Here is a 27,463-nt window from a genome sequence, read left to right as displayed (position 1 = left end):
CCCCCCCCCCCCCTAACGTAAAATCCTGGCTCCGCCATTGTATACAAGTATAGGATAAGACATCCACAACTCACTAATTTTGAACCATTGAAATCTTTTCTATTCAGGTAGAAATCTAAAAAGGCAAAAAGCAATATCCTTAGAGTAGGAAGCTCGGGAATTAGAGATAGAAAATTAAGTACTCGTGCATCGCATTTAAGTGATACACGTATGTAGTTAGAAGACATTTTTCTTATACTTTATTTAACGTGTATCCAAAATTTACATAACGTTGTAAGAAAAACATTTTATTAATTTCTAAATAAAGTATAGAATAGGTAGAGTGGATTTATCTCATCTTTACTACTTAATGATCATGTTAGATTCCGGATTCCTAAATCAGTTAATATGCATTACGTACAAATTGACAAAGTAGCTTATTTTTGTTTGTTTTGTTGGAAATTTCCCTAAAATGTGTAAAGTCACATATTTTGCATTTCTAAAATTGTACGTAATAAAAATGCTCTTTCCTCCACGTACAAAACATAAGTAGTGGAGCCCACATATAAAAATAAGAATGGCAATGTCATAGCACTACGTACCTTGGTTATATATAGACGGTTTTGTACGTAGAAAAGATGTTTATTGCACCATAATACTCCACTTTACCACCTTCTTTCTCCAATCAATATTTAATATTTTAAAAGTATTTTTATACGCCTTGTCATCTTAATTATATCTATGAAGCTAAATATATTTGATTTGATATATATTCTTGAATCTTGATGCGAAGTGATAATAAGATAATACCTTCTTTTTTAATGGCTAATACAAGTCTTATAATGATAATCGCCGCCGTCATTTGGGCTGCATTTTCCGGTGATATGGCATCCAACAACCATCGAACACGCACAAATACGACGGATTCTCAAGGCTCCACCACTCCACAACAAGTAACCCCCTCTTTATTATATTTCTTAATTTTCTTCTTTTTCTTAACTTACTTATGGTGCAAGTACTCCGTATATATTAATTAGCTAGTAGTATTAATTTCAAACTTAGCTTCCTCCTTAATGATCTGCTTAATTTTGGGGAGGTTAAACTAAAAGATACCGAGTTTTAAATTTTAGTTTTACTTGCATTAAAAAGTTTTCTAAATCTGTTAGTCTCTTTTCCGTTTTACAAAAATGTTCTTACTCTTGCTTTAAAATAATATAATTGTTGAATATGTCTTGAATCGGTTAAATCCCTCGAAACTATCCGGTACTGGATCTTGCCGGGCTACCTTTTTGGGATTATTTTGGGTCATTTTCACATCTATCAAGAGGCCTAGAAAGTATTATAACGTATAAACTGTTTAAATCATAACCTACTTGTATTAAATTTGTAATTTGTATTCCTCAAAATTAACAAAATTTTCTTCTTATCTACCTATGATTGTAGCTATTACATTGTTAGCTAAAGACGTTAAATTCTATGTTGTTTATTTACATTCTTAATTGCATTTTGTTGCATCAATATGCTTAGTCTTTCTCATGATCGACTTATTCTGTAATTTTATTATAGTTTTATTTTGTTGTTCGTAGACGTGTCCTCGCATTACTTCAATATGGCATATTCTCTATAAAGAGTCTTATTAAAATCGCACATTTTGAGGGCACGCGAAACTTACAAGTTTCACAACTCACACCATGTTGCAAGTCAACGACCATGTGTAAGTTTGTTTACACACAAATCATTTCATACGCCCTGTACTTTATACGCAAAACCTCACAGATACGCATCTAATTGGAACAAATTAAGTTATACTTTTGTTTCATAAAAATCTTTACGGTTACTATTCGTATAAATAGTAAGATAAAAGTAGAAAAATTGGTTAAATATAATAAAATATGGATAAAGTAAAAAAGTGTAAAAAGGTGGGTGAGCCGTGAGTGTAAGAAAAAAAAAGGAATAAAGAAAGAGAAAGTGGGTGAAAAATTATAATATAGTGGGGTAAAATGGATAAGATAGTAAATTTTCATATCCAAAAATTGAATAAAATTAAGTGTAAAAAACATTATACTTCTATAACGGATTAAAACGGAAAGTGTAAAGATCATTTTGAAATGGATGTAATATACTATAATAAAAAGAAAAAAATCTTTCGTTTGACGTTCCTATCTATTGGTGTTTGATACAGTATTCAACGATGTATTAAGGAAACTGTAAGTGTGCTTTTAGAATATGATCTAATCTAATTAATTTTAGACAAAAGGACAAGCATATATACATAGTACGTACTAACAACACAAATTGGTGAAATTGGTGGGTAGCTCACCTTGTAACTTGGAGGTCACATGATTGAGCTCCATCAACGGTAAAATGTCTGGAAGTAGCTCAAGCAAATACCTGAATAGTTAGACTAGTTAACCAGTGATAAATATTGGTTTAATAGGACCCCTTATTCTTACCTTGTAAATATAAAAAAAAAAGTGCTACGTACTTCATATGTTGTTATGGGCTTATGGCATTGTATACATCTCCCAAATCAAATTGTACTAGCAAGCGGGGAAAAATCAACAAATCCCGATTCTCCAGCTATTCATAAACCAATTGTTAAGAAGTTTGGTGTCCACGTAAAATGTTAAAAGTAATTAGAAATATTACGCCATATATATTTGGTACACATATAACTTCGGTGTACGTCAATTGATCGACACTGAAACGGTTCAATGCGAAAATATGAGTAAAAATAAAACTGCATAATTAATCTATGAAGTTCTACAATTTTCTTTTGTTTGATTTTTTATGGTGAAAAAAATATGGGAAATAGTGTTTAACACTTTGGCATGGGATAAAGAAGGCATTTCGTATATCTAAGGCGATGTTTGATTGACATGAAATACAATGGGAACTATGACTTCCTAGGAAGTGAAAGATTATAGGGTTATTTGTTTGACAAAAACATGGGAAGTCACCCTTCCTAAGAAATTCCACTTCCTACAAAATGGAGAAAGTTGCTTACCTAGGTTCCCCTAGGCAAGTGGAACTTCCCATGAGAATTTATTTCCCATGTTTAACCAAACAATATCATCTACTTCCTAAGAAATGCTAATACATGGGGAAAACTTATTCCTAGGAAATTCTACTTCCCACGGTCAACCTAGTTACATATAATCGATAGCTCTTATTTAAACTAATTAGAAACTTAGTTTTCTGAGATTAAAAAATGATGAATTTATATAAATGTCGTAAGTTGCGACAACATTTATGTGTCGCAATCTTACGTGTCGGAGTTTAATTGGTACATATAGACGCCACATAGGCTATGCGTCATCAGAATATTTTTACTACCAATGCAATATTTTTACTATGAAATATATATAATTAAGTTAATCGATATAAAGAAAGAGATAAATTAGAATATTAAGATTTTCCTACATTTTTTTTTGAAAAATGTATAATAGATTAAATAAGTTCAATATTTTAGTTTCTAATTTAAATCATGACACATAATCACGACATGTCATCGTTGTGACACGGCTTAAAGGTCGCATGTTGCAACCTTTATCATTTTCAGAATATTTAATTGGTGGTTAATCTATAATGAATAGGTACATATCTCGATGGTGGGAAGAGATAAAATGAGAATATCATGGATGACTCGAAAACCAGCTCTATCAAAAGTAGAGTATGGTATGTCATCTGGAGTATATGATACTTCTGTTATTGGAACTTCTACAACTTATTACTATCTTCTTTACAAGTCTGGCCACATCCACGAGGTTGTCATTGGCCCTTTGAACCCTAATACGGTTTATTACTATTCTTGTAGTGCTGATGCTTCTCGAGAGTTCTTTTTTAAGACTACACCTCCTCAATTGCCCATCAATTTTGTTGTTATAGGTACATTCTTATTACTTTCCTTTGTATATGTTAAGTTGTCTTGAAATTTTCATTACTTACATTCCTTTGTATATATGACGTTCACAAACAGGTGATTTAGGGCAGACAGGATGGACAGATTCAACACTACAACACATATCACAAGCCAATTACGACATGCTCTTACTCCCAGGTGACTTATCATACGCAGACTATTGGCAACCGAAATGGGACTCATTTGGGCGTCTAGTGGAACCCTTGGCTAGCCAGAGACCTTGGATGGTAACCCATGGCAACCACGAGATTGAAAAGATACCGATACTCCATGGAACTCCGTTTACATCCTACAATGCTCGATGGCATATGCCTTTCGAAGAGAGTGGGTCTCCCTCCAACCTATATTATTCTTTTGATGTGGCAAGTGAGGTTCATGTCATCATGCTTGGGTCTTATACCGACTTTAGCCAAGGCTCAAGTCAATACAAATGGCTCGAGGGTGACTTGAACAAGATTGACAGGAAAAAGACGCCGTGGGTTATGGTGCTTTTCCATGCTCCATGGTATAATTCTAACAAGGCTCACTCAAAGGAGTATGAATCAGTGAATATGAGAAAGGCCATGGAGCAATTACTTTATGATGCAAGGGTTGATGTTATTTTTGTTGGGCATGTGCACGCTTATGAGCGCTTTGTAAGTCAAATTCTCTCTTACCTTGTTTGCATAATGTGCCGTTTTGACATAAAACAAATTTAAATAAAACTCGCATGATCCTCTTATTTTAATTTTTAATTGCTCGGTTCAAGAGCTCAAAAAAGACATACATATATTATGTATAAATGATTTAAATAAAACTCGCATGATCCTCTTATTTTAATTGTTTATCTCTAATGGTGTTTGCATTTCAACTTGAATTGTTGAACAGACTCGAGTTTACGATGGAAAAGCTAACAAGTGTGGCCCTGTACATATCACTATAGGAGATGGAGGCAATCGTGAAGGACTTGCCACAAAGTATGTACTCTTAGCCTTTATCTCAATTAATATGAATATTTTCAAGGAACCTCTTGAATCAAATTTGAAATATCCAAAGCATTTTGTAGGTAATAAGAGTATGCAAATTCTATTATATATTTGGGTATACCTTTAAGTAGACACTTTGGAGGCAGGGGCAGATCCAGCTAGGAAGCTCCCATTTCTACTTGTATTCCTAGATAGGAAGCTCTGATCCATAGATATGTTACTGAAAGGGATATTTAGAGCAGGATTATTGTATTTTTATTTATTTTTTTGTTAAACCGATTTTCGACAGATTTACAGATCCAAAGCCTGAGATTTCCATTTTCAGAGAAGCAAGTTTTGGTCATGGACAATTGGAAGTTATCAACTCAAGCCATGCTCAGTGGACGTGGCACAGGAATCAGGATAATCTTTCAGTAGCAGGTGATTCAGTTTGGCTAACCAGCCTTTTTTCTCATCCGGATTGTAACCCTCAGTAATTACTTCAGTAATTAGGTTATATTGCTTATTTGATTTTTGTAAATATAATAATACATACTACAGTACTTTGTATTTTCGTATGATATTTAATTGAAGGGTAATTGAGTAATTATGATTATTGTTTAAGCAACCTATTCTGCTGATAAATATGAATGCTTGAGACTTGAGAGCTCAAATTAAGGAATTTTCAACTAAGTGCAAGGTAAATGATAATTGCATCAGTGTTGCTCAAAAAAGCTTCTGCAGACGAAATGAGATGATTTTAGACTACTAAATAAAAATCACAGATGATTTTTTTTTTTCTCTTACGATGAACTTAGTACTACATTTATAGAAAGGAATATTTATAGACAACTACAAAACCGCACCAGTCCTCTAAATGAAACTGAAGGGATAGAAGAACATGCCAGAAATGACACCATTTCACTCATGATGGAAAAGAAAACAGCTATACCTCTGAGTTTATCTTACAGGAAACTATAGCTCTACCTCTATACTGCATCTCTTTGAACATTGCAACAACCATTTTAGACATCCAAGCCAATCGCTACAACACTTTCCTCTTCTTGTGACTCCTAAGTCCTAACATGTTCTTCACAAGATAAGCTGTCTTGAGACTTGAGAGAGAAGTATATGTAAAAACCGTCCCTCAATCCAAATAAATTAGGATCAACACCTGAAAATACTAATTTTATTGGGTCCCTGGCATCTGATTCAAATATAACCCCTTCCGGTGTAATAAAGGAGTCCAAGAAAGTTAGTTGTGCACAAGAAAATTAACAAGCAACTTCTGGGGAACAAAATAGATGTACCTAAAAGCATAAATAATTAATCTAAGCCCAAAACTTGTTACCAGTATTACTAATCAAAGAAATCTAAATATCACAAAAATCTCATTTCAATACAAGGCACAGCCATTAACGCAAGAACATATTTATTTACTCAAAATTTTAGGGTAGATCACTATATTGGAAACTAAAGCAGACAACTTCAGCTCCACGTCTCTTTTCAGAACGTTACAGCAATAGATAATTCCAGGATTCCTACTAGATGTTGACCATATAGGGTATCATCAGACAAACAACAATCTCATCAACAACTAACCATTGATTACAAGTGTAAGTTGCATTGCTAGACCTTAATACAGCATTCTTTCGAGTGCTAATGCACTTAGCACGACACGAAGGTAAAGAAAGAGATTAGTGGTCTCGAAGGAATTGTCAAGACGACCAATAAAGATAAAATAATTAGCCGGTTAACTAGAGCAACCACCATAGTTTGTCAGAGAAAAACACAGCAGCCACAGCTGTATTTGACAAGCATCTATAAGCAAACTTTTGCAAATCATTGATTAACATAGATGGAGATAATAGGATAGGAGAATGTCAACACTCTTAGATCTCCACTCATTTCAATGTCAACACTCTTATGCCAAATAAAGAAAGTGCAAAGCAAAGTTCAATCAGAGTTGCAGCGAATTTATAACTAATCACATTAAAGATAATACTTTACCTAGTGACTAAAGTAACAAAAGGTTTTCTACTTCTAGGATTATGGCAATCATAAGGGAAAGCAAAAACCATGACTAGTAAGTAGTAATGAACTAACCTCAAATTCCAACGGCCAATTGAGCAAGGGTGATATGTATCGTCTGACTCAGTCTATATATTTGTTGTTTTACATCATAGTTTTCGCAGCCTTTTAAACACACAAAGGCTCTTTAACTAAAAGATTCATCTTATCCTGCAGAAACTTCAGTACATCTTGCCTACGTTCTTTTATAAGCAGCTGCCTCAACTTGCGAAAGGTCAAAACTGAAGGTTGAATCCCCTTTTCAATCATCTCTTCCATATATACACATGCATCGCTGACCTGACCCTTCTCACACAGCCCATTTATAAGAACTGAATAAGTATGCATGCTTGGAATAAACCTTTTTGACATCATGTACTTCCACATCTTCATAGCCATTTCCAACTGATCTCTCTCAAAAAACATCTTTATCATCATTGTATATGTGTCTGCGTCAGGCTCACACACTTTAATCATCTTTCTAAACACTTTGTAAGCCTCATCAGTCTGTCCCTGCCCAATCAAACTGTTCAATATTATATTGCAGGTCCTAGCATTAGGTATAACGCCTTTACCATCCATCTCTTTTAAGACTCGAAAAACATTTTTGACTTTATTTACTTTACAAAATGCACTAATTAGGGCATTGTATACTCCCACATCAGCCTCCACGCCATTTTCAGCCATGTCCATAAATGTATCTATGGCGTCTTCAATTCGATTCTCTATACCATAGGCATGAATTAAAATACTATAAATAAAAGATGTTGGCTTACAACCCTTAGCATCCATGCTCCTAAGAGTTTCAATGGCTTCATCAATTCTCCCTGCTTTACAAAGGATGTCGACCATTATACCATAAGTCACTATATCAGGTTTGCAACCAACATCAACCATCTGCCTGAAAGTCTCCCTTGCCTTGGGGAGATTTGGTTCTCTTCCCCAACCAGCAAGCAGTATGCTAAAAGTTTTTGAGTCAGGAACAAACTGTTCATTCATTTTATCAAAGATCTCTTGGGCCTTCCTTATATTCTTAGACTTGCATAGAGAACTTAGAAGCCCGTTAAATGCAGCTAGATTAGGAGTAATACCATATTTTTCCATTACATTGAATGTGTAGAGCGCCTCATCCACTTTCTGCATCCTAGCATACTTTTTCATGATAATGCAAAATGTATCAACACTTAGCATCCCCTTGTTCCTCATAGTGCTCACAAGATTCCACATGATGTCAAACTGCCTTATTTTGGCCAAAGAGCCAATCATTGTGTGATAAGCTTCAACACTATGTGTGTAATAATGTTGCTTTCCGGCCCATTCAAAGAAACAATATGATATCATACCTGCATTTTCAAATCTCTTTAGAACTTCCTCAACTATCTCAGGCGAAGGCTCAACTCCGCTATGATCAAGTCTGACATCTAGTCCTACTTTAGGACATGACATCATGATTCTACATATTTTTTTAAACGCCGCATCAGATAAATCTTTAACTGTTACATCTGATGTGTATGTTCTAGTACCAACACCCCATATTGAAGTGAATTTCTTGCTATGGAAGTGAGCCCTAACCATCTTCTTTTATCACCTCAACAGCAGCAATACTGAAAAATAATATAAAAGCCAAGATGTTATAATCTTCAACAGCAGCAATACTAAAAAATAATCAACTAGAAATTACATATACTGAACATTGTAAAATATTTGTTTTTATTAAACCAAAATTACATATCTAATGAACATCAGTATAACTGTACGAAGATCATTGCGAAAGGGCAGAAAATGCGGTCTGTTAATCTGTTATGACACAGGAAAAAATACTGGAAGGTGGTGTACTGGTGTGTGCTTTCACTAAACAACACCGCTTCCTTAAACCAATAGAGAGATTACCACGAAACATCACCACACCTATATAAATGACCCTTAATTCTTTTTGGTTCACGAAGAACCAGAAGATTAGATTTTAGTCTTGCTGAAAAAGAATGTCCAATGGTAACAGGTGAGCGAAGACTTTTAGCTACGGAGTGCTAAGCTACTCTGGAATACAGTAATAATTTGATGTAAACTAGCTACATCTGTTTCTATTCCCTCTTTCTGGATTTCATTTATGCATGCACAATAAGGAGCAAAAGTTCTGCCTTCACATTTCCACTAACTATTCTATCATTCCATTTGGTTTTGAAATGTAAATTAAAACGAACATGACTACATGAGAAATTCCATCTGTTTTAGTTTTACACTTTACCCTCCCTCTCTTATGATCTGTTATTATTCTATCTCTCTCCTCAGTCTAACCTCTTTAAAATTCTCAATCTTATCAATGAGCTTTCTCTCTATAAGTCGCAACCTTCAATGCCTGCCTTTATTTATTCTCATTATCCTTTTCCCTAGAATAAGAAACTAAATTAAAGAAAGAGGATCTCCAATACTTTTTTGTATTATTGTTGCTGAGAACTCTGGAATCTAGACTTTTTTTTGTTTATGAAATTAAAGCATACTATTAATGTTATTATTATAGTAGTTGCAAATAAATGATGCACCCTCTGACACCCACCACGCTCATGCCCACTAAAAATCTCTCACCTTCCATGGTCATTTTCTACGTATACACCCCCCCCCCCCAATACAAATTGAATGAGAACAGACTTTTATGTTATCCTCAAGCATGCTTACTATCAACAACTCACCACCAGAAACCCCCATTAGCAATGGATTAATATCAATTTAACATCTCAATAATCCCCACAAAAATAAAAATAAAAATTCCTAGCAAAGCATAAAATCTGCAGTATCTAGCATAATAATTTCTAGCAAAGCATTGTGGCGTTTCAGTTGGCAGACTCTATCAAGTTCTTTGAAGTATCTAGAGCAGTACACAGCTGCGAGGAGGGGGTGATAAAACAAGAAAATACAAGTAGTTGTCAGTTGAATAAAACATCAAAGTGTGACGACACATGCCCTTGCGGAGGAAAGAAATGCAAGCAGTTGAGAGCTAACAAGTTTACAACCAATGAAAGAATATACTAGTAATAGTTCTGGCAAGTATAACACTGTGAACACAAAAGAGTGCTACTTAAGCCTTGGGAATCCATTTGAAATGACAGTAGCCTGTAGGTACCAAGTAAGTAGTCCCAGCAAGTGTCCATTAATAATAGTTTCCAAATTGAAAATGCAGTAGGCATCAAACAAGTATTCCAAATAATTTCATAATTCTTGAAAAATACAACAATTGAGTTAAAGCTGAATTAGCTTACCTTCAACGTTAAAGAAGTCCATGAATGATCTGTCCCAGCAAGAGCCTTGTTCAACTGGTCATAGTTTCTATAAAATGATCCATTGAATGAGCTCATCAAACATACACAGACATTCTAATGACATTTAATAAATGGAATGATTTCCCAGAAATCAAGAATTTAATCAACTAAGGAGTACTTCCAAACAGCAATACAACTGAAGATTGAAGAATACAAATCAGCAACATAATATGTTATGACCAACACTATACCTTTCTGGGAAATTCAATGATTCAAACATTGAACAACATCAATGCGATACAACCAATTGGGTCGTTGGATAGAATTTATAGATTGGCATATACACTTACATAAAAAAATTAGGGCAACTTCAAAAGAAATCTGGAAAAGTTGATTGAAGGGAGAAGGCTGGAAATCGAGGTGGAATCAGAGGAGGAGGGCGGAGAAGCAGAAAGAGGAGAAGAAGAAGGCGTCTGGAAATCAGACGAGGGAGACGCGGCTATTAGGGGATTATTGCAACACCCCAATTATATACCCTATTAAAATATTAGCTTAAAATAATAAAACTATTAATTTGAGTATGAAATCCGACAGAATGTCCCTTGTAAATCGAACAAACCCAGATATGAGATTATTTAAAAACCTGAAATAATTCAATAACATCAACATCTATTCAAAATGGGATTTATAAACTGTGTATTTTTAAACATAAGTGGGAGCAATAACAAAGAATCGGAGTATTGCCTCCACAAGGCTATTCTCAAGATTACAAACCTCTCTAGTTAACTAAAGTAAAACTTATAAATTATATAAAATTTATAAATTAATTTAACTATTAAGAATATACGATTGAAAATCCCTTTTATAATACTTTCACTTCCATCATCATCATCCTCACTCGAAGCAACCTATGAAATCAACAACACCTATGGACACAATAGTCATTTGCTTACCATAATAAAATGGGTTGCCGCAGGTTCAATCCCGGAAGAACAACACAAAACAACAAACACAAACAAGAAATACACATGTTAGCAAAAGCTGAGTACCACAACCCTACCCTAATCGAGCATTGAGAAAACGTATGCACACACTTAAGGAACAGAAAATAATACACTAATATCGAGTATACACGATATTCAAGCCATATTATTTCCAAATAACTTTGAATAACAAAAGATAAAACAAATTGAGTTACGTTAGTAGTTAAGTGAGCCAATGAGGTTATTTATTGTTTGCTATTGGAGATCTTTACCAATCATCTCAACACCGTCCCTTCTATTTCAAAAATCCCTTAATTCTCCCTTCTAATTAGACCTGGGTGTCCCTGACAATCTGCTGAACTATAGATACACCCGGGAGACCCTGAAAGTCCTTTTGATATGTATCCAAGTGCCCCGCACATTAATCTTCGTTGGCAAACTAATTTCAGTAATCTCTAGTGCACACTCCCAACTCTAGCTTTTATTGTGACCCGGGAGACCTTGAACAGTCACACTAGAGACGAGGACGGTTTACCATGTTGCCAGGCGATACCAATCTCCAAATTTCCAATCAAATGACCTCTGTAGGTTTAAGGATTTGAGTACTACATTCCTACAATTCCTCTGATTTGTAATCCACATACGACGATACCAATCTCCAAATTTCCAGTCAAATGACCTCTGTAGGTTTAAGGATTTGAGTACTACATTCCTACAATTCCTCTGATGTGTAATCAAAAGTAATTAGCTCACATATTCAATCACCCAATTCAATAACTTAATCACTAACATAAAACATGATATTCACTAATATTCCAACCGATACCAATCTCCGAATTTCCAATCAAATGACCTCTGTGGGTTTAAGGATTTGAGCACTACATTCCTACAATTCCTCTGATTTGTAATCGAAAGTAATTAGCTCACATATTCAATCACCCAATTCAATAACTTAATCACTAATATAAAACATGATATTCACTAATATTCCAACCGATAAAGTATCATCATTCTCTAGTTCATTCGTGAACATAAACATAAGACAAATTAACAACATAAATAGCAGCAGCAATATCATCTACACCAACAATTATCATCAATGAACTAAACCCATGCATATACACGATAACTCCCTTACAAATACTGAAATTTCCACTCTCAACCTACGGTGCACGGAAATGCCAAAAAAATCACGACGTACCGTTTCCGAAACGTCCTGGAACGGGGAAACCGGGAAACGCGTTTCGGAACGCGCCAAAAACCGTTTCAGAAGAATACAGACGTATTTGAAACTGAATTCATCCCGGATACGAATGGGGAACGAGATTTCAATCTAATATTCACGTTTCCCAAGCAAACTTGCTAATTGTATCAAAGTTTTTCTACTAGAAAACTGAAATTAGGTTGAAGAAGATACTCTGTATTTCACACTTGCATAGCGTTTATACGAAACCGTGTTACAATTTTGGGCCTGGCCCAAGTAGACAAATGGAAAATAAATGACTAAGGGTGTGTTTGGTTCAGCATATTTTGAAATCAAGTATGGGTTTGAAATTATCCAATTCCATATTTGATTTTTGGTTAATTATTTTTATAAAACTAGATTTTAGCCCGTACGATGCACGGATTCTATTAAATTGATATGTTTAAATAAACTTCTATGTATATACCAAATTTATATATTATATTAGATTAGTTTTTTATTTTGATTTTGATTTTGCATTAAATTTCATTTTAGATTTTTTTTTTAATTATGAGAGTGTTTGTTTTTGGATGAAATTGTATATGCGTAATATTAATAATTAATTAATAAAAATATCTACGTGGCACTTAATTATTTATCTACGTGGCACTCGAATTTTTTAATTCTAAATTAATTTTGAAATCTTATTTTTCATTGGCCGAAACCATTAGATTTTCTATATGACGCTCTAATATTGTATCAATGTTTGATTTTAAATTTTATTTATTTTATTTTAGATTAGTGTTTGATTTTGAATAAATTTTATTTTAGATTTGGGTTTTATCATTAAATGAACACGTGGCCTTCTCCGGTTACCACGTGTCAAAGTCGTTGCCAGAATCTTGGGTCAACTCCAAGAAACCGGTAAAAGGTCCCAGTCAACAAGATTTTTTATGTTTTAGGTCCCACTTCACCACTTTCGTCATAAAAGGTCATTTCTCGTAAAAAAAACGTTTATAAAATGTCCTTTTTAGCAAAAAAAATCCTTTCTTTTTAGACCATTTCCCGATTAACATATATAGCAATCTGTATATATGGAGTTTAATTTGTTTCAAAAGATCTTGCGCGCACAAGGTGTACAATAAATTTATTGTACACCAAGATAACTTTTACTCATTTTTTGGTAACTTTAACCTAGTTTTGATTAACTTTTATATTAGTAAAAAAAAATTATAGATAAATATTTTAAAGGGTTAAATGATTATTTTTATACATTATTAGTGATTTTGAAGAAATAAGTTTAATGAAAAAAAAAATCACTTAAAAATAGATAACTTTTACATATATAAGCTTAACTTTTAAGCATTTTGGGTTAACTTTTACTACGGTGTACAATATTTATTGTACAACCTTTGTAAATAAGAATTTGTGAATTTGTTTAACAACATAGATGTATTTGCGGATTGCAGGGGAATAATATCATTTATGTTCCTATGTATATCCATGTATTTAGGCCTCGTAATCCTGTCTTGAGGTATTCTTACGTAGCTCTCGTTACGTTCCAATTAGATTAAATTAAGTTCTGCAACGTAACCTTGATTATTTTCCTGATATTTGCAGCTTAAGAAGAACCAGACTGGTCGAAATTCGAATGTTGCAGCTCGCCTACAGATTAATCTAATATACATATATAAAGGAGGCATATTTGCTAAACTATTAGAGCGCCACCTAGGATTACTAATGGTTTCAGCCAATGAAAAATAAGATTTCTAATTTATTTTTGAATTAAAAAGATCGAGTGCCACGTAGATAATTAATTAGGTGCCACGTAGATATTTAAATTAATTAATTAATTACTAATATATGCAATTCCATCCAAAATCAAACGCTCTGATAATTAAAAAATAAATATAAAATAAAATTCATCCAAAATCAAACACTAATCTAAAATAAAATTCAATCCAAAATCAAACATTAATCCAATATTAGAGCGCCACGTAGGAAATCTAATGGTTTCAGCCAATGAAAAATAAGACTTCAAAATTATTTTTAAATTCAATCCAAAATCAAACATTAATCCAATATTAGAGCGCCACGTAGGAAATCTAATGGTTTCAGCCAATGAAAAATAAGACTTCAAAATTATTTTTGAATTAAAAAGTCGAATGCCACGTAGATAAATAATTAGATGCCACGTAAATATTTTTATTAAATAATTATCGGATTTTTCATGAAATGCCCCTGAGGTTTGTCTTAATGCACCAAATACCCCTAAACTTTCCAAAATGCACCAAATACCCCTAAGGTTTAATATAAATACACAAAATGCCCAAAATGACTATTTTCCGTTAACTCCGTTAACTTATCCGTTAACTTTAACTTTAATTTAATTTAATTTTTCTCTTTTCCTTTTAATTTCTTCTTTTTTCATTTGTTTTTCTCTCTCCCCCCTTCCTTCTTCCCTGTTAAAAATGGCAGCCAATTTTTCTGGGTTGGAAGCACCATGACAGCTCTTCTCTTCCTCACCACCACCACACACCGCCATGCTAACCCCTTCTCTTCCTCACCACCACCACCCCACACCGCCACCGCCACCGCTAGACAAACACATACATCGATTTTCCTCTCTCAAAATCCAGATCCCAAAAAATTGATCCCCAAATCAGTAATGGGGGATTTTAATCAACCATTGTTGCCAGTTGCCTTGACCGTAACGGAGGGGGAAGTGAGGGGAAGGGAAACGACGCTGGCGAGGAAGGCGAAGTGGAGTTTGGTGGCGGCGGCAGTGGGGAATGAGGAAGGTGGGGGAAGTGAGGGGGAGGGAAACGCGGGTTTGGTGGTGGCGACAGCAGTGGGTAAGGTGGGGGAGGGGAGGGAAACGCCGCCGGTGAGGAAGGGGGAGTGGGGTTTGATGGTGGTAGCATGGCGGTGGTGGGGTTTGGTGGTGGCGGCATGGCTGCATTCTCTCTCCTCTAATTCGTTGATTCTGTGAGGATGGAGGTGGTTGCAAGGATGGAGCTATGGTTGGTGTTGATAATGGAGAGAGAGGAATTAGGGGTTTGACATGGTGGTGGTGGGACTTGAGGAGACAGAACAAAGGCAACAACAAGGTTGGAATGGAGAATCCAAATTTTTTTGGGGTAATTGGTTTTTTCAGACAATAGTTAATTAATTTAATTAAGGATTAATTAATTTAATTAAGGATTAGTTAATGTAATTAAGGTTAATTAATATAATTAAAGGTTAATTAATGTAATTAAGGGTTAATTAATATAATTAAGGGTTAATGTTAGGATAAATAAAGAAAACGGTTTATTAAGGGCAAAAATGTAAACATACGCTAACGGGGACTTAACGTCCGTTAGCCTTGTGGGCATTTTGTGTATTTATACTAAATCTCGGGGGTATTTGGTGCATTTTGGAAAGTTTAAGGGTATTTGGTGCATTAACACAAACCTCAGGGGCATTTCATGAAAAATCCGAATAATTATTAATATTTCCTATATACAATTTCATCCAAAATCAAACACTATAATAATTAAAAAATAAATCTAAAATGAAATTCAATCCAAAAAAAAAAAAAATCAATTTAATCTAATATATAAAATATAGCAGTTGATATATGTAGGAGTTTTATTTTAACGTAACAATTTAATAGAAATCGTGCATCGCATGGGCTAAAGTCTAGTATATGTTATTATTTACTTATGAATTATGATGTGTACGAAACCAAGGATAATCCATTATTTATTCATATATGTTACAAGAAACCACATACGTAATTGATTAAACACACAGATGAGATACACATGCATACTTCTGGTAATTTAAACTAGTCCTCACTCCTCAGTAAGTTCTCTTAGATAATGACACAGAAGAAGTAGGACTACGGTCGGTGATACTAAGCACAAACGCCGTAGAAGGTGAGAACAATAGGAACGCAGATCCCTGAGCAACAAACATTCTTGGCTTGGAAAGCAGCGCTACATGAGGCTCCTGATGGATCACATTTCAGAGCACCACCATGACCGCCTTCGTTAGATGTTGTCGCTCGTCTTAACTCCACCATCTTTTGGAGCAACTCGAACTCAGCCACTTTAGCTTTTTCATATGAATCCACCACTGATTTCAGTTGTGCCTCTATCAGCTGCGGCTCCTCTTTACTTCCTCCTAATTGGATCATCTTTGCATCTGTAAGACCAGCAAACCAAATCACTATGTTTCTTTATTACAAAATTTTACCTAAATAAATTTATTATGCTAAATCATCGTTGCTGTAATTTATCATGCATTCCGATCCTAGGAAAATGACAATCACTATATGTAAAAAGACAATCACTATATGTAAAATCGGGATAATGCTACATCTATCCACTAGATAGATAACCGGCCTCATAACTCACAACTAATAGAACGAACATTAAGAAAAACAATTAATAAAGCTGATATGGTTTTCATTGCCACTTTTCTAATTAGTGGAGGGTTGTTTAAGAAGAAACCTGAAGAAGCAAGCATGAAGAAAACTAAGAGCAGAACAAGCTTCAAGTAATTGAACATATTGGACAGTTTCTTAGAATTGCAATAAGAGAAAGCTTAAGATTTTTATGAGAAACTTCGGATCCTAGCTATTGTCTCTATTTATAGCATCCATTCCTCAATGCTACCCTTCACAATCCTTATTGGGCTAGCTTTATAAATCTCCATGGCCCATAACAACCTTGTGGTTTCACATGTAGATGTATCCAGAACCATTAATTATTGGATTATTATATCTTATTTAATGATATTCACGCAACTACTCAAATTTAATTACATTGTTTGTTTGTGTATGTACATTTTAATTTACTTTAAAGTGCGATTTATTTAAAACTAGATTTAAGTCCGTGCATCAAACAATAGAATTATAGATTTTACAAAAAAATTTACATATTATAAGGAAATATTATTTTACATATTTTACAACTAAATTTTTATTAAGTTGTTAATCACCTCGGACCCTATATATATATATATATATATATATATATATATATATATATATATATATATATATATATATATATATATATTATTTTATTTTATATTTTTTTGAAAAGATAAGGAGAAAAACATAAGAGCCCCTCTGTTCAGGGTTACTCCTTAGGGGTCGCCTGTATTGGGTTTACTTATTACTGGGGGAAAATATAAGGGGGGAAGTATTACAGGTGAAATTATCAAGGGGAATACATTTTCCTTTTTAAGGTTTGGAACAAGAGTAAAAATTACTTCTGAAAGAACTTCAAAATCTCATCTCTATCTCATTTTTTCTATTTAAAGCCATTGCTATGTAGCACCACCATTCATGGCGGCGGTGCTGTTTAGCTGCTACCACGCCATCGGTGAAAGGTTGGCTGATGATCAACATGAACGAAATTCAAGGCCAAGATCAAAGAAGCCAGGCCTTATGCCAATTTCTTCACCCAATTTATAGATCTTCAAAATAAAAATTGAGTGAAGGAGAGAAAAAAAAAATCTGGCAAATTAGTGGTCAAAGAGATTTGATGGCAATGGTGAATCGAGGTTACGAAATTTGAGTAAATGAGATCCAAGAAATGAAACGTTCGGTGAAGGAGATAGGTTTTCCGGCAAAGCCACGACACCATACTGGTGGTGATAATGGCTGTAAAAGTACAAGCCATGTGTTTTAGGTGATAATGTTCAAAGAGAGGAGTAATTGTTATGGGGGAGATAATTACCCTATGGGGGCTAGAGTAATGTTTTACCCCTTATTTGAGGGGAAAACATTACTCCAGGATCAATCTCCCTCAATCCAAGCTTTTAAAAATGGCCTGTAATTTTTACTCCTTTATTCATTCTACTCCTTTATACCTAATCCAGGCGACCCCTTAATAGTCATTATTTATAATGGACTCTAAAATATATATGTTATGCATTAAAATGACAGTATTAACAATGTAGTTAGTGACCGTACCCCTTGAGTATTTGTTCGTTAGAATGTTAACCAATAGGCTCGCATACACCCATGGTCAAATTCATCTTTGAAACGATCTTAGATTCCTAGCTCTTAGTATTTCGATAAAAATATTATACGGAGTATAAGGCATTGTTAATGGTCAGACAGGTCAGTAGAATTCAATCATCAAAGAACATATTAAACATTGACAAAATCGAAATGTTTAGTTAACTACATATAAAAATGTATACTCCGTACTAATACTATATATAATGAATTAATGATTCCTCAATATCGTCATGCCTACCGGCATCAATATATCTTCCTTATATAGGGGGTAAATGTATTTTTACGATGATCGGCTTGAATTTGAAGAAAGGATAAGATTTGATAAATTTATCTTTTACTTCGTACATAAATGATAAAGAATACTAATTAATAAATCTTAAATAATATATTAGTTAATTATATTTGATAACGTGAAAATCATACGTGGCTCTCCGAAATTTCTATTGTAAAGTTTTATTTGGTAGTTCTTCATTGTCGACTATGCCGCTTGTACCAACATAATTGGTCGATATTTAATACATGGCCGGACATTCGTCTTCATCGTAGACGTATATTCAAACCTAATAATAAATCTAGAGTTTTACGAAATCAAAAGTTAATCGATTATATGAAAAATTATATATGTGATGTTGCTCCTTCAGTGAAAGTTTTCATCGGAGTATTCACCACCGTCGGAATAGAACACTTTATTAATTAAGAAGCAATAATTTTTTATAAATTATTAAAAAGGAAATGATAAAATCATACCTCGATCATTCTTAAAATATAATACTCCTTATGTGTTAATATCCTACACGGATACACATAAATTATTAAATAGTAAAAACTAAAAAGGAGTAATATAAAAGAACAAAAAAACAAAACAAAAAACGCAGCAAACGTTAGGGAGGGGGGCAGGGGGTTGTGGATTTGGGATTTATAAATAGGTAGATTACTTTAACCTAGAAATTAACCTATAATTATATAAAAATATTGTTGTATTTATCTTCACATAAAATTTTAATTTTTATCTTAAACTTAATCATATATTTTTATCTGATATTTTTTTATCTTAAACTTAATCATATTTTTTATCTTATATTTTTTATTGGAATTTTCAACACTTATCTGAAAATAATATTTACTAGATTTTAGCCCGTGCGATGCACGGTTTCTATTAAATTGTTACGTTAATATAAACTCCTATATATATCAACTGTTATATTTTATATATTAGATTAGATTGGTTTTTTTATTTTAGATTTATTTTTTAATTATAATAGTGTTAGATTTTGGACGAAATTGTATATAAGAAAATAATTAATAAAAATATCTACGTGGCACCTAATTATTTATCTACATTTCATCCGACTTTTTAATACAAAAATAATTTTGAAGTCTTATTTTTTCATTGGCCAAAACGAATTGGATGAATTTTATTTTAGATTTATTTTTATAATTATTAAAGCGTTTGATTTTGGATGGAATTGTATATATTAGTAATTAATTAATTAATTTAAATATCTACATGGCACCTAATTAATTATCTACGTGGCACTCGATTTTTTTAATTCAAAAATAAATTAGAAATCTTATTTTTCATTGGCCGAAACCATTAGTAATCCTAGGTGGCGCTCTAATAGTTAAGCAAATATGCTTCCTTTATATATATATTATATATATATATTACATTAGATTTTTATTTTATCATTTAAAAATCAATTATTTAATTTTGTGACATGGAAATCCTAGGTGGACGCTCTCATTGCTCCCCAAAAAACTCCCCTTTATATATATATATATTAGATTGATTTTCACTTTTTTTTGAGTTATTTAAAAAATGATAACTCTCTACCTTATCTGAATTTACGAATTTGTAAATAAGTAAAAAAGGTTGCTAACGGTCATCTTCATAAAATAACAGATCGGGTCGGTTCGGGTTGGTTAAACACAAGTTCATATCGGTTTGGGTTTATTTCGGGTCGGGTTGTTTAAGCACAAGTTCATATTGGCAGTGCCGGGCTATAATCACGTCATAATAATAGGATCCTATGCAATTTTTCAAAATGGGGCCTTCAATTCATTACTTTAATAATAAAAAAAATTAACTTTTATCAAACGAAAAACCATCTCTTACCTAAATTTGTCGAAATGATAAACATAACAAAAAAAAAACATTAATGAAATCACTTAAAAAGACTACGGGAGGAATAAATCAAATTTAATTGGAGGATTTGGTTTGGGGAACATTGAACGACAACCGAAGGAAAGAAATTGAAGGAAATTGGAGCATTGTAATCTCCGAAAATGCTAAAAACCATAACTGAATGAAAATTCCAAAAAAAAAAAATTAAAAAAAAAATAAGAAATACAGCTCTAAAAGTAAGCAAAATAAATTTCATTGTAAGGGAGAATGGAACCCAGTACCATTGGTTTTGTAACCCATTACCTTAACCAATAATCCAACTTAGTTTTAATGTACATTAGGGAGACAATTTTTACTATATACCGAATTAAAATTTAGGGGCCCTGTTCCGTCGCTCACCCCGTGCTGTCCCAGAACCGGGCCTGCATATTGGTTTGGGTTTATTTTGGGTCGGGTTGGAACGCTCCATATTATAAATGGGTTTAGCCGAATTGTAATATGTTCGGATCAATATCGAATCAGACTCATATCGGGTCGAGTTCATTTGATAACGGTCTGAAATGGGTCAGGTTGACAGATTTAGTCGGGTTACATCTGGTTCAGGTTCTTATCATTTCTGTTCTTATTGATTTTCTAAGAAAAAGCTTAAGATTTACATAGTACTGGGTTTTGGTGAGAATATTGTATCATATTGATTCATGCAACTGCTCCTAATAGTAATTTTAATTATTGGAATAATATATAATTACTAGTATAGTACCCATGCAATTGCACGATTTAAAAAGTTAAAATATTAAGTTTACAACAATTTAAAATCTACTCATACATAATTTGTATTTTTTAATGGAACTAAATAGATTAGGGGTTATATATAACTTCTTTAATTAAAATCAACTATTTTATACCCTAAAAAAAAAACTACTTTACATATTGGGAAAATTATGCAATGGGAAGTTAAATTTTATGCTCGATCTAATTTTTGCAATTAATTGAATAGGTACAACGTGAAACCTAATGTCGCAATTTTACTCGGCCTGCTAATATCTCTGTTCTTTGAAGATTAATCCACATTATGTATTTGTAATATTTCACGTGTAGTACGTAAATGTTTATATTTCAATTGATTATCCCAATGTGTAATTTCAAAATATTTATAATACGTAACTAAATATATTATGCCTAATGTGTGTACTTTTAAATGTGAAAAGTTGAAACATAAACAACTTTCTGAAACGATATAATACACTCCGTAGTCATAATTTTGTAAAAATTACCTTCTCCACAACTAAAATAGGGTGAGATATGTCATCATATATTTTAAGCACCTCTACTTTCAAAGTGCATTCTATTCACTTTTTTTTTATATATAAAAGGTGCATTCTATTCACTTGATGTTTACTTATATTTATAATCTTGTATTATCTGAACTTACCTAAACTTATTTAAACTTTTATGGATTTGTTGGAATTATCAGAACTTATTTTAATTATAAATTGTATTTGAACCCTATTATTTTTCTTGCACTGATCTTATCTAAACATAACTGAACTTATGTGGAAATAAAGTGAATAAAAATATAAAATCAGATTTAACCGAATTTAATAAAAAAAAACCAGTTACTTCTATTTTTATATTTTTGTTAATACAGAGCGTATCAAAATCTCACAATAATAATCTTGACCTTCAAAACTTTTACTGGGAGCGATATCTTTTATTAGGTCTAAATTTGCAACAAAAAGAAAGGCAAATTTGCTAAAAAGGACTATTTATAATCCAAATTTTGCGAGAAATGACCTTACATAATTTTTTTTGTGAAATCACACCTTAATGTAAATTTTTTTTGCGAGAAAGGACCTTATATAATTTTTTTTTGTGAATTCACACCTTAATGTAATTTTTTTTTACGAAAGACAACCAAAAGTAATTTTCCGGCATTTACTGGACTTTTCCGGGCATTGACTTGCACGTGAGAAGCACGTGTGGCTTTATTTTGCTAAGTACACCCAATTTTCCTCCAAAATTCTAATCTTTAAATTCTAAAGTTGAAAAAAAGAACGAAATAAAATCAAGTTTGAAAATTCTAGACTCGGGAAAATCAACTTCTTTAGCCAAGTTAAGTCACATGTGATGTTCACGCGCAAGTCAATGGTCGAAAAAGCTTATTCAATGCCGGAAATTTCCCTTGGGTCCTTTCTCGCAAAAAAAATTACATTAAGGTGTGATTTCACAAAAAAAATTATATAAGATCCTTTCTCGCAAAATTTGAGTTATAAAAGATCCTTTTTGACAAATTTGCCAAAAAGAAAAGAATGAAATAGTCGGTACCATAACAAAGAAAAGAGGAGTGCTATGTATTTCTGATGGTGTAAACAACGCTATTGTCAATTATTTTGGAACAATCACATACACCATATGTCCATCACCGTTTTTGAAAATATCAATCCTTTAATGTAAAACATAAATTAATTTCTCTTGTGATTGTCTAAGACATTATTATCACCCTCTAGACGTTAACCTAATAGTTTGAGAAAATATGCTCCTAAATTTTATACATTATTTCGTGTTGGAAAGATAAATAAGATAAATTTATATTTCCTCCTAGGAGTATGATAAAAAAAAAAAGTTGTTACTATATATATTGATAGGTTAATCATAAATTTGTTCATTGGTCACATAAACCCTTTTTTTTTTTTTTAATAGGTAAGAAGAAGGGACCCTAACTGAACCAACTGAAGGAATTATGTCCTTAGACATTTTCGGCAATTACTAAATACAAATAGGAATTAATTATGAAGATAATAAGTTAATTATTTTAGTAATCATATTTGCTTGCTAGAGAATAAATGTGATTAGTAGGACAATATTGATTGGACCTACAACTAAAATAATTTAATCCTATAAGGTCACACATATAAGCACTAATTGGAATGGGCCCAAAAGGCCCGATGGCAACCGGTCTATTAAGGGAAAGAATGTTGGGCTTTGGTTTTGTGTTAACCTAAAACTCTCACATTATAATAGTTATAATGTTAGGGATTTAGAAATCACGTTCTTTCAATATCTGACAAAAAGGAAAACACAAAAACCCTAATTCTATTTCTCTGAAACGTCGTTCTTCCCAAACAAAGCAAGAGATTGATCGTGATTGTTCTCTTCCGTACTAGCATACGTGGGATTCAATTGGTGCTTGTGGACTAAGTAGAGGAGCAACAAGTGGGGCCCTGAGATCTTTGAAGCTTGCATACGAACGGGAGAACACGCTACAAAGGTGATTATTCTTTCGACTTAATCTGATCTATATTATTGTTATGCATGTGATCCTGTGATAGATGTTAGGAAATTGTTTCCTGAAATTCCGCTTTATGCATCTATATGTTCCTACAGTGGTATCAGTTTTAGCCTCTTGCATAATATTTTATGATCATGATTGTATGCAACATTATTATTTTGATTCAATTAAGGGAAGATTTATTTATGGCTTGAATTTGCAAAATTAATATATGATATTAATTGATTGGAATCATTAAATCGTGATTTAATTAATTTTTGCTCAAAATAAATTTATAAAATTCCGAAATTTTTATCACAGGGTCGAAATTAACAGTTAATATCTCATAAAAAAATTCGGATTTTTTAAAATTAAATTCGTCAGATTTTAAATTATTTAATGGTTAATAAGATTAATCATGGAAATAGTTTGTTAACAATTAAAGATTTGATTTTTAATTTGTTAAATAAATCTACTGATTATCCCCTAATATTTATACAATAGCCGAATTTTTTTGGTAATTTTTTAACTAATTTTTGGAATTTTTGTATATTAATTATTGAATTTGGTTAATTTTTATGTTTAATTCGATTAATCATAAAATTTAAGGATAACAATTAAAATTTTTGATTTTATTTGTTAAGAAAATTCAATAGATCTGCCTGGTAATTTAATTCGAATTTTTCGGATTATAATTGTTATTTTCTTGAATTATTTGAATAAAATGAGATAATTATGCCTTAAATTTTGAATTCTTGTTAGATTTAATTTTAATAAAGAGTTTAAATTGAAATCTAACTTCTAACAACCCTAAAATTCAGTTTAAGGATTGTTAATTTATTCAAATTTTTTTCCATTATTTTCGGATAATTAAACCCTAATTAAATTGTTAATCTTTAACAAAAGTTGAATAAAGATTAATTTAATTTAGGTAATTGTTACCCAAATTAAAATAACAACCTCCATGGCTGGGTGGCCACCACCCGCGACGGTGGAGCCACGGTGGAGGGATAATTAGGGCGGCGTTCCAGCGGGAAAAGGGGCGGCGGATGGGCGGCAGTAAGGCAGCGTAGGATCGTGCTGTTGCAACTGAATGACAGTTGCGATGGACTCGTCGTTTTGGCCTGGCTCGCTGCTCGGCCGGGCTGCCGGATTATTCTGGTGGTCGGGTCGGTCGGCGTGACTGGGTCAGGAAGATGACCGGCGTGAAGGGATTTTTCTGTGCTTCACGGCGAGGCAGGGGCGGGTCTCATGCCTGCCTGCTGTTCTCTTGCTTTAAAAAAAAAAAAAATAAAAAAAAAAAAAGAGAAAAGAAGAAAGGGGATTTTTCAAAATCAGTTTGAGTACTTGAATTAAAAGTCCAATTGAATGTATCAGCTCTTTTAAATCAGTTTTGGAAGTTGGAAATACAATTAATTTCCAAAAAGTTTGAGTAATTTGATTTTTTTTTTTTTTTTTAAATTGGAAAATCAGATCTTCGTTTTGAGCATAATTCGTAATTTTCAATGAATGCAAATTCTAGATTAATGAGATTATTCTAGCCATATTTAAATATTAATTGAATTAAAATAATGTTAAACTTAAATTGTTTAAGTTTTTAGTATTATTTTGGAAATGTTATTTGCTTATTAATAGTTAATAAGTAAATAATTTTTGTCTAATATATTTTAATATTATATGCGTGTATGGAATATTATGATATTTTGTTACAGGCAAGTGACTAGTATGGCCCAAAATAGGATAGAAAATACGATCTGCGTATCGTTTTGTATTCTTGTAAATTTTGAAATACGATCTGCGCATCGTTCTGTATTGTTGTAATTTAATTTAAAAGTTTAAATTAGATTATAAAGTTCGTATTATGAGTTCGATGAAGTAAGAAGGTTCAATCAAAAATTCAAGGATGGAGATCCAAGAAAGATGAACAGGAACCCAAGAAGATTTGAGCTTATTTTTTAGGGGCAATACTAGGATCACATTTATTTTTATGCATTTTATATTGCCTTAAAATGCTTATTGAGTTTATGTATGTGGTTATTTAAAGCAATGTGTTCACTTTTAATTAACCAACATAGTAAACTTAGGTCCCAAAATAATATTGAGTTTAAGTGCTTTTCCATACAACACCTATAAAGCCTTAGATCATGAGTAATAGGTTCTGCCAAAGCAGGGTGTTGCTTATAATTCCGGGGATAGTAGGGTAGGTTTTTGAAACTTACATGTTAATGTTTGGTTTAACTCAACAAAACTATCAAAAGACAAAGTTTTGGGTTTTGAAGCTAAGAGATAGGAAAATACAAAGAGTTGTTAACCTGTCTACCAAGAGTTATAATCAGTTATAATTAGTAAAATGTTTACTTACCTCAAATACTATACATTAAAGTAGCAGGGCCAAAGTCCGTTTGATTGTAGTGGGAGGGGATCTTGGTTAATTCTTTATTCAATGGGGACTTCTAATTTTGAATAAAGGGTAGTAGTGAATTGAATTTGTTTAATTGCTACTTTTGATAAACATTATATTGAATCTTGCTTTACTTTTTATTGTAGTTATCATGTCTGGTGCAAACAACTCTACTTTTAACTTGCGCCCTCTAATTGAAAAAGACAAACTGAATGCTACCAACTTCCTACAATGGCAAATGGCTGTGAGAATTGTTCTCAGAGCGGAAGGAAAAGAAAGTGTTCTTGACAATCCTCTACCTGAACCCTTGCCAGAAAATGCTACTGCAGCTCAAAAGCGAGCTAGACAAACTCTAGAGGATAACTCCTTGCAAGTAACATGCTTGATGCTTGCTTGCATGGAACCAGAGTATCAAAAACGTTTTGATGGTCTGGATGCCTACAGCATAATCCAGCAACTGAAAACTTTGTTTCAGAAAAATGCTAGATTGGAGAGATTTGAAGCAAACTGCAAACTTCTGGATTCCAAGTTGGAAGAGGGGAAGCCCGTTGGTCCGCATGTGTTCGATTTGATTGGACATTTTCAGACCATGGAGAAATTGGGTTTCCCTTATCCTAAGGACCTGGCAACTGACATAGTCATCAGATCCTTGCCTGAAGATTTTCATAACTTTAAGTTGAACTTCTACATGCAAGGAGGGGAGGCTACTGAAGGAAATAATGCCCTTGGTCCAAGTATGCATTCTATGTTAAGTCTAATAAATGCGGTTCAGTATTAATTAACAAGTTAATAATTCAGTGAGATCAAGTGAGCTGAATGCCTAGCTAGAGGCCGCTTCAGTTCAAGTGGAATTAATGATATTAATCCACAGCTTACTCTTGACTGAACCCGTAGGGTCACACAAATAGTACGTAAACGGATCAAGTATTTAATAGCATTAAATACTCCATCTATGAATATTCGGAACCGACGGATCTTGGTTTCAGTGGGAGCTAAGATCGTCACAAGCAAGGAATGAATACTCCGGAAACGATGATATTGCCGGAAACGGAAATATGGACCGTATCGGAAATATAAATATTATCCAAGTCGTAGATGTTGCCGGAAACGGAAACATGGTACGTGTCGGAAAATATTATCGGAAATGGAAATATTGCCAGAATCGGAAATATTGCCGGAAACGGAAATATTGTCAGAATCGGAAATATTACCGGAATCGGAAAATAATTCCGGAAACGGAAATATTAAATATTTGTTCGAAACGGAAATTAATTCCGGAATCGGAAATATTAAATATTGTTCGTATCGGAAA

The 27,463-nt window shown here is 33.0% G+C and overlaps 3 protein-coding genes across 8 annotated transcripts; 1 reads left to right on the top strand and 2 right to left on the bottom strand.

Annotated features, from left to right (window-relative positions):
* Positions 1-614: 614 nt before the first annotated feature.
* On the top strand, positions 615-5,452 carry LOC110803405 (probable purple acid phosphatase 20). 2 transcript variants are annotated; one of them, XM_056837012.1, is made up of 5 exons: positions 615-932; positions 3,576-3,867; positions 3,959-4,536; positions 4,769-4,857; positions 5,192-5,452. In XM_056837012.1, exons 1-5 carry the CDS (start codon positions 765-767, stop codon positions 5,340-5,342), a joined length of 1,278 nt encoding a protein of 425 aa, XP_056692990.1. In that variant the 5' UTR covers positions 615-764; the 3' UTR covers positions 5,343-5,452. The 2 variants fall into 2 exon arrangements, with proteins under 2 accessions (XP_056692990.1, XP_021864606.2); XM_022008914.2 differs by having other exon boundaries at positions 5,156-5,452.
* A 133-nt stretch (positions 5,453-5,585) lies between these two features.
* Positions 5,586-12,569, bottom strand: LOC110803402 (pentatricopeptide repeat-containing protein At1g77360, mitochondrial). Of its 5 annotated transcripts, none has more exons than XR_008927985.1 (4): positions 12,354-12,569; positions 10,170-10,236; positions 6,952-8,519; positions 5,586-6,155 (listed from the first exon to the last, which is right to left on the bottom strand). XR_008927985.1 is itself a non-coding variant. In XM_022008908.2 (3 exons), the coding sequence occupies exon 3, from the start codon at positions 8,488-8,490 to the stop codon at positions 7,045-7,047; it is 1,446 nt and encodes a 481-aa protein (XP_021864600.2). In that variant the 5' UTR covers positions 8,491-8,519; positions 10,170-10,236; positions 12,354-12,569; the 3' UTR covers positions 6,812-7,044. The 5 variants fall into 5 exon arrangements, 3 of the variants coding, with proteins under 3 accessions (XP_021864600.2, XP_021864603.2, XP_021864602.2); XR_008927986.1 differs by having other exon boundaries at positions 5,588-6,019; XM_022008908.2 differs by lacking the exon at positions 5,586-6,155 and having other exon boundaries at positions 6,812-8,519.
* A 3,486-nt stretch (positions 12,570-16,055) lies between these two features.
* On the bottom strand, positions 16,056-16,986 carry LOC110803401 (uncharacterized). Its single transcript, XM_022008907.2, has 2 exons — positions 16,835-16,986; positions 16,056-16,526 (listed from the first exon to the last, which is right to left on the bottom strand). Exons 1-2 carry the CDS (start codon positions 16,890-16,892, stop codon positions 16,237-16,239), a joined length of 348 nt encoding a protein of 115 aa, XP_021864599.1. The 5' UTR covers positions 16,893-16,986; the 3' UTR covers positions 16,056-16,236.
* Positions 16,987-27,463: the final 10,477 nt, after the last annotated feature.

Source organism: Spinacia oleracea, chromosome 2, assembly GCF_020520425.1.
Source record: "Spinacia oleracea cultivar Varoflay chromosome 2, BTI_SOV_V1, whole genome shotgun sequence".
NCBI lineage: Eukaryota > Viridiplantae > Streptophyta > Magnoliopsida > Caryophyllales > Amaranthaceae > Spinacia > Spinacia oleracea.
The sequence above is the reverse complement of the archived record's forward strand: the minus strand, read 5'-3'. Positions and strand labels throughout refer to the sequence as shown.

Excerpts from the sequence above, each read along its gene's own strand:
- LOC110803405 (XM_022008914.2), top strand. The coding sequence starts at position 765 with ATGCGAAGTGATAATAAGATAATACCTTCTTTTTTAATGGCTAATACA. Across the intron at positions 933-3,575 it reads GCTCCACCACTCCACAACAA|GTACATATCTCGATGGTGGG; the intron begins GTAACCCCCTCT and ends TATAATGAATAG. Across the intron at positions 3,868-3,958 it reads CATCAATTTTGTTGTTATAG|GTGATTTAGGGCAGACAGGA; the intron begins GTACATTCTTAT and ends GTTCACAAACAG.
- LOC110803402 (XM_022008908.2), bottom strand. The coding sequence starts at position 8,490 with ATGGTTAGGGCTCACTTCCATAGCAAGAAATTCACTTCAATATGGGGT.
- LOC110803401 (XM_022008907.2), bottom strand. The coding sequence starts at position 16,892 with ATGTTCAATTACTTGAAGCTTGTTCTGCTCTTAGTTTTCTTCATGCTT. Across the intron at positions 16,527-16,834 it reads CTTCATGCTTGCTTCTTCAG|ATGCAAAGATGATCCAATTA; the intron begins GTTTCTTCTTAA and ends CTGGTCTTACAG.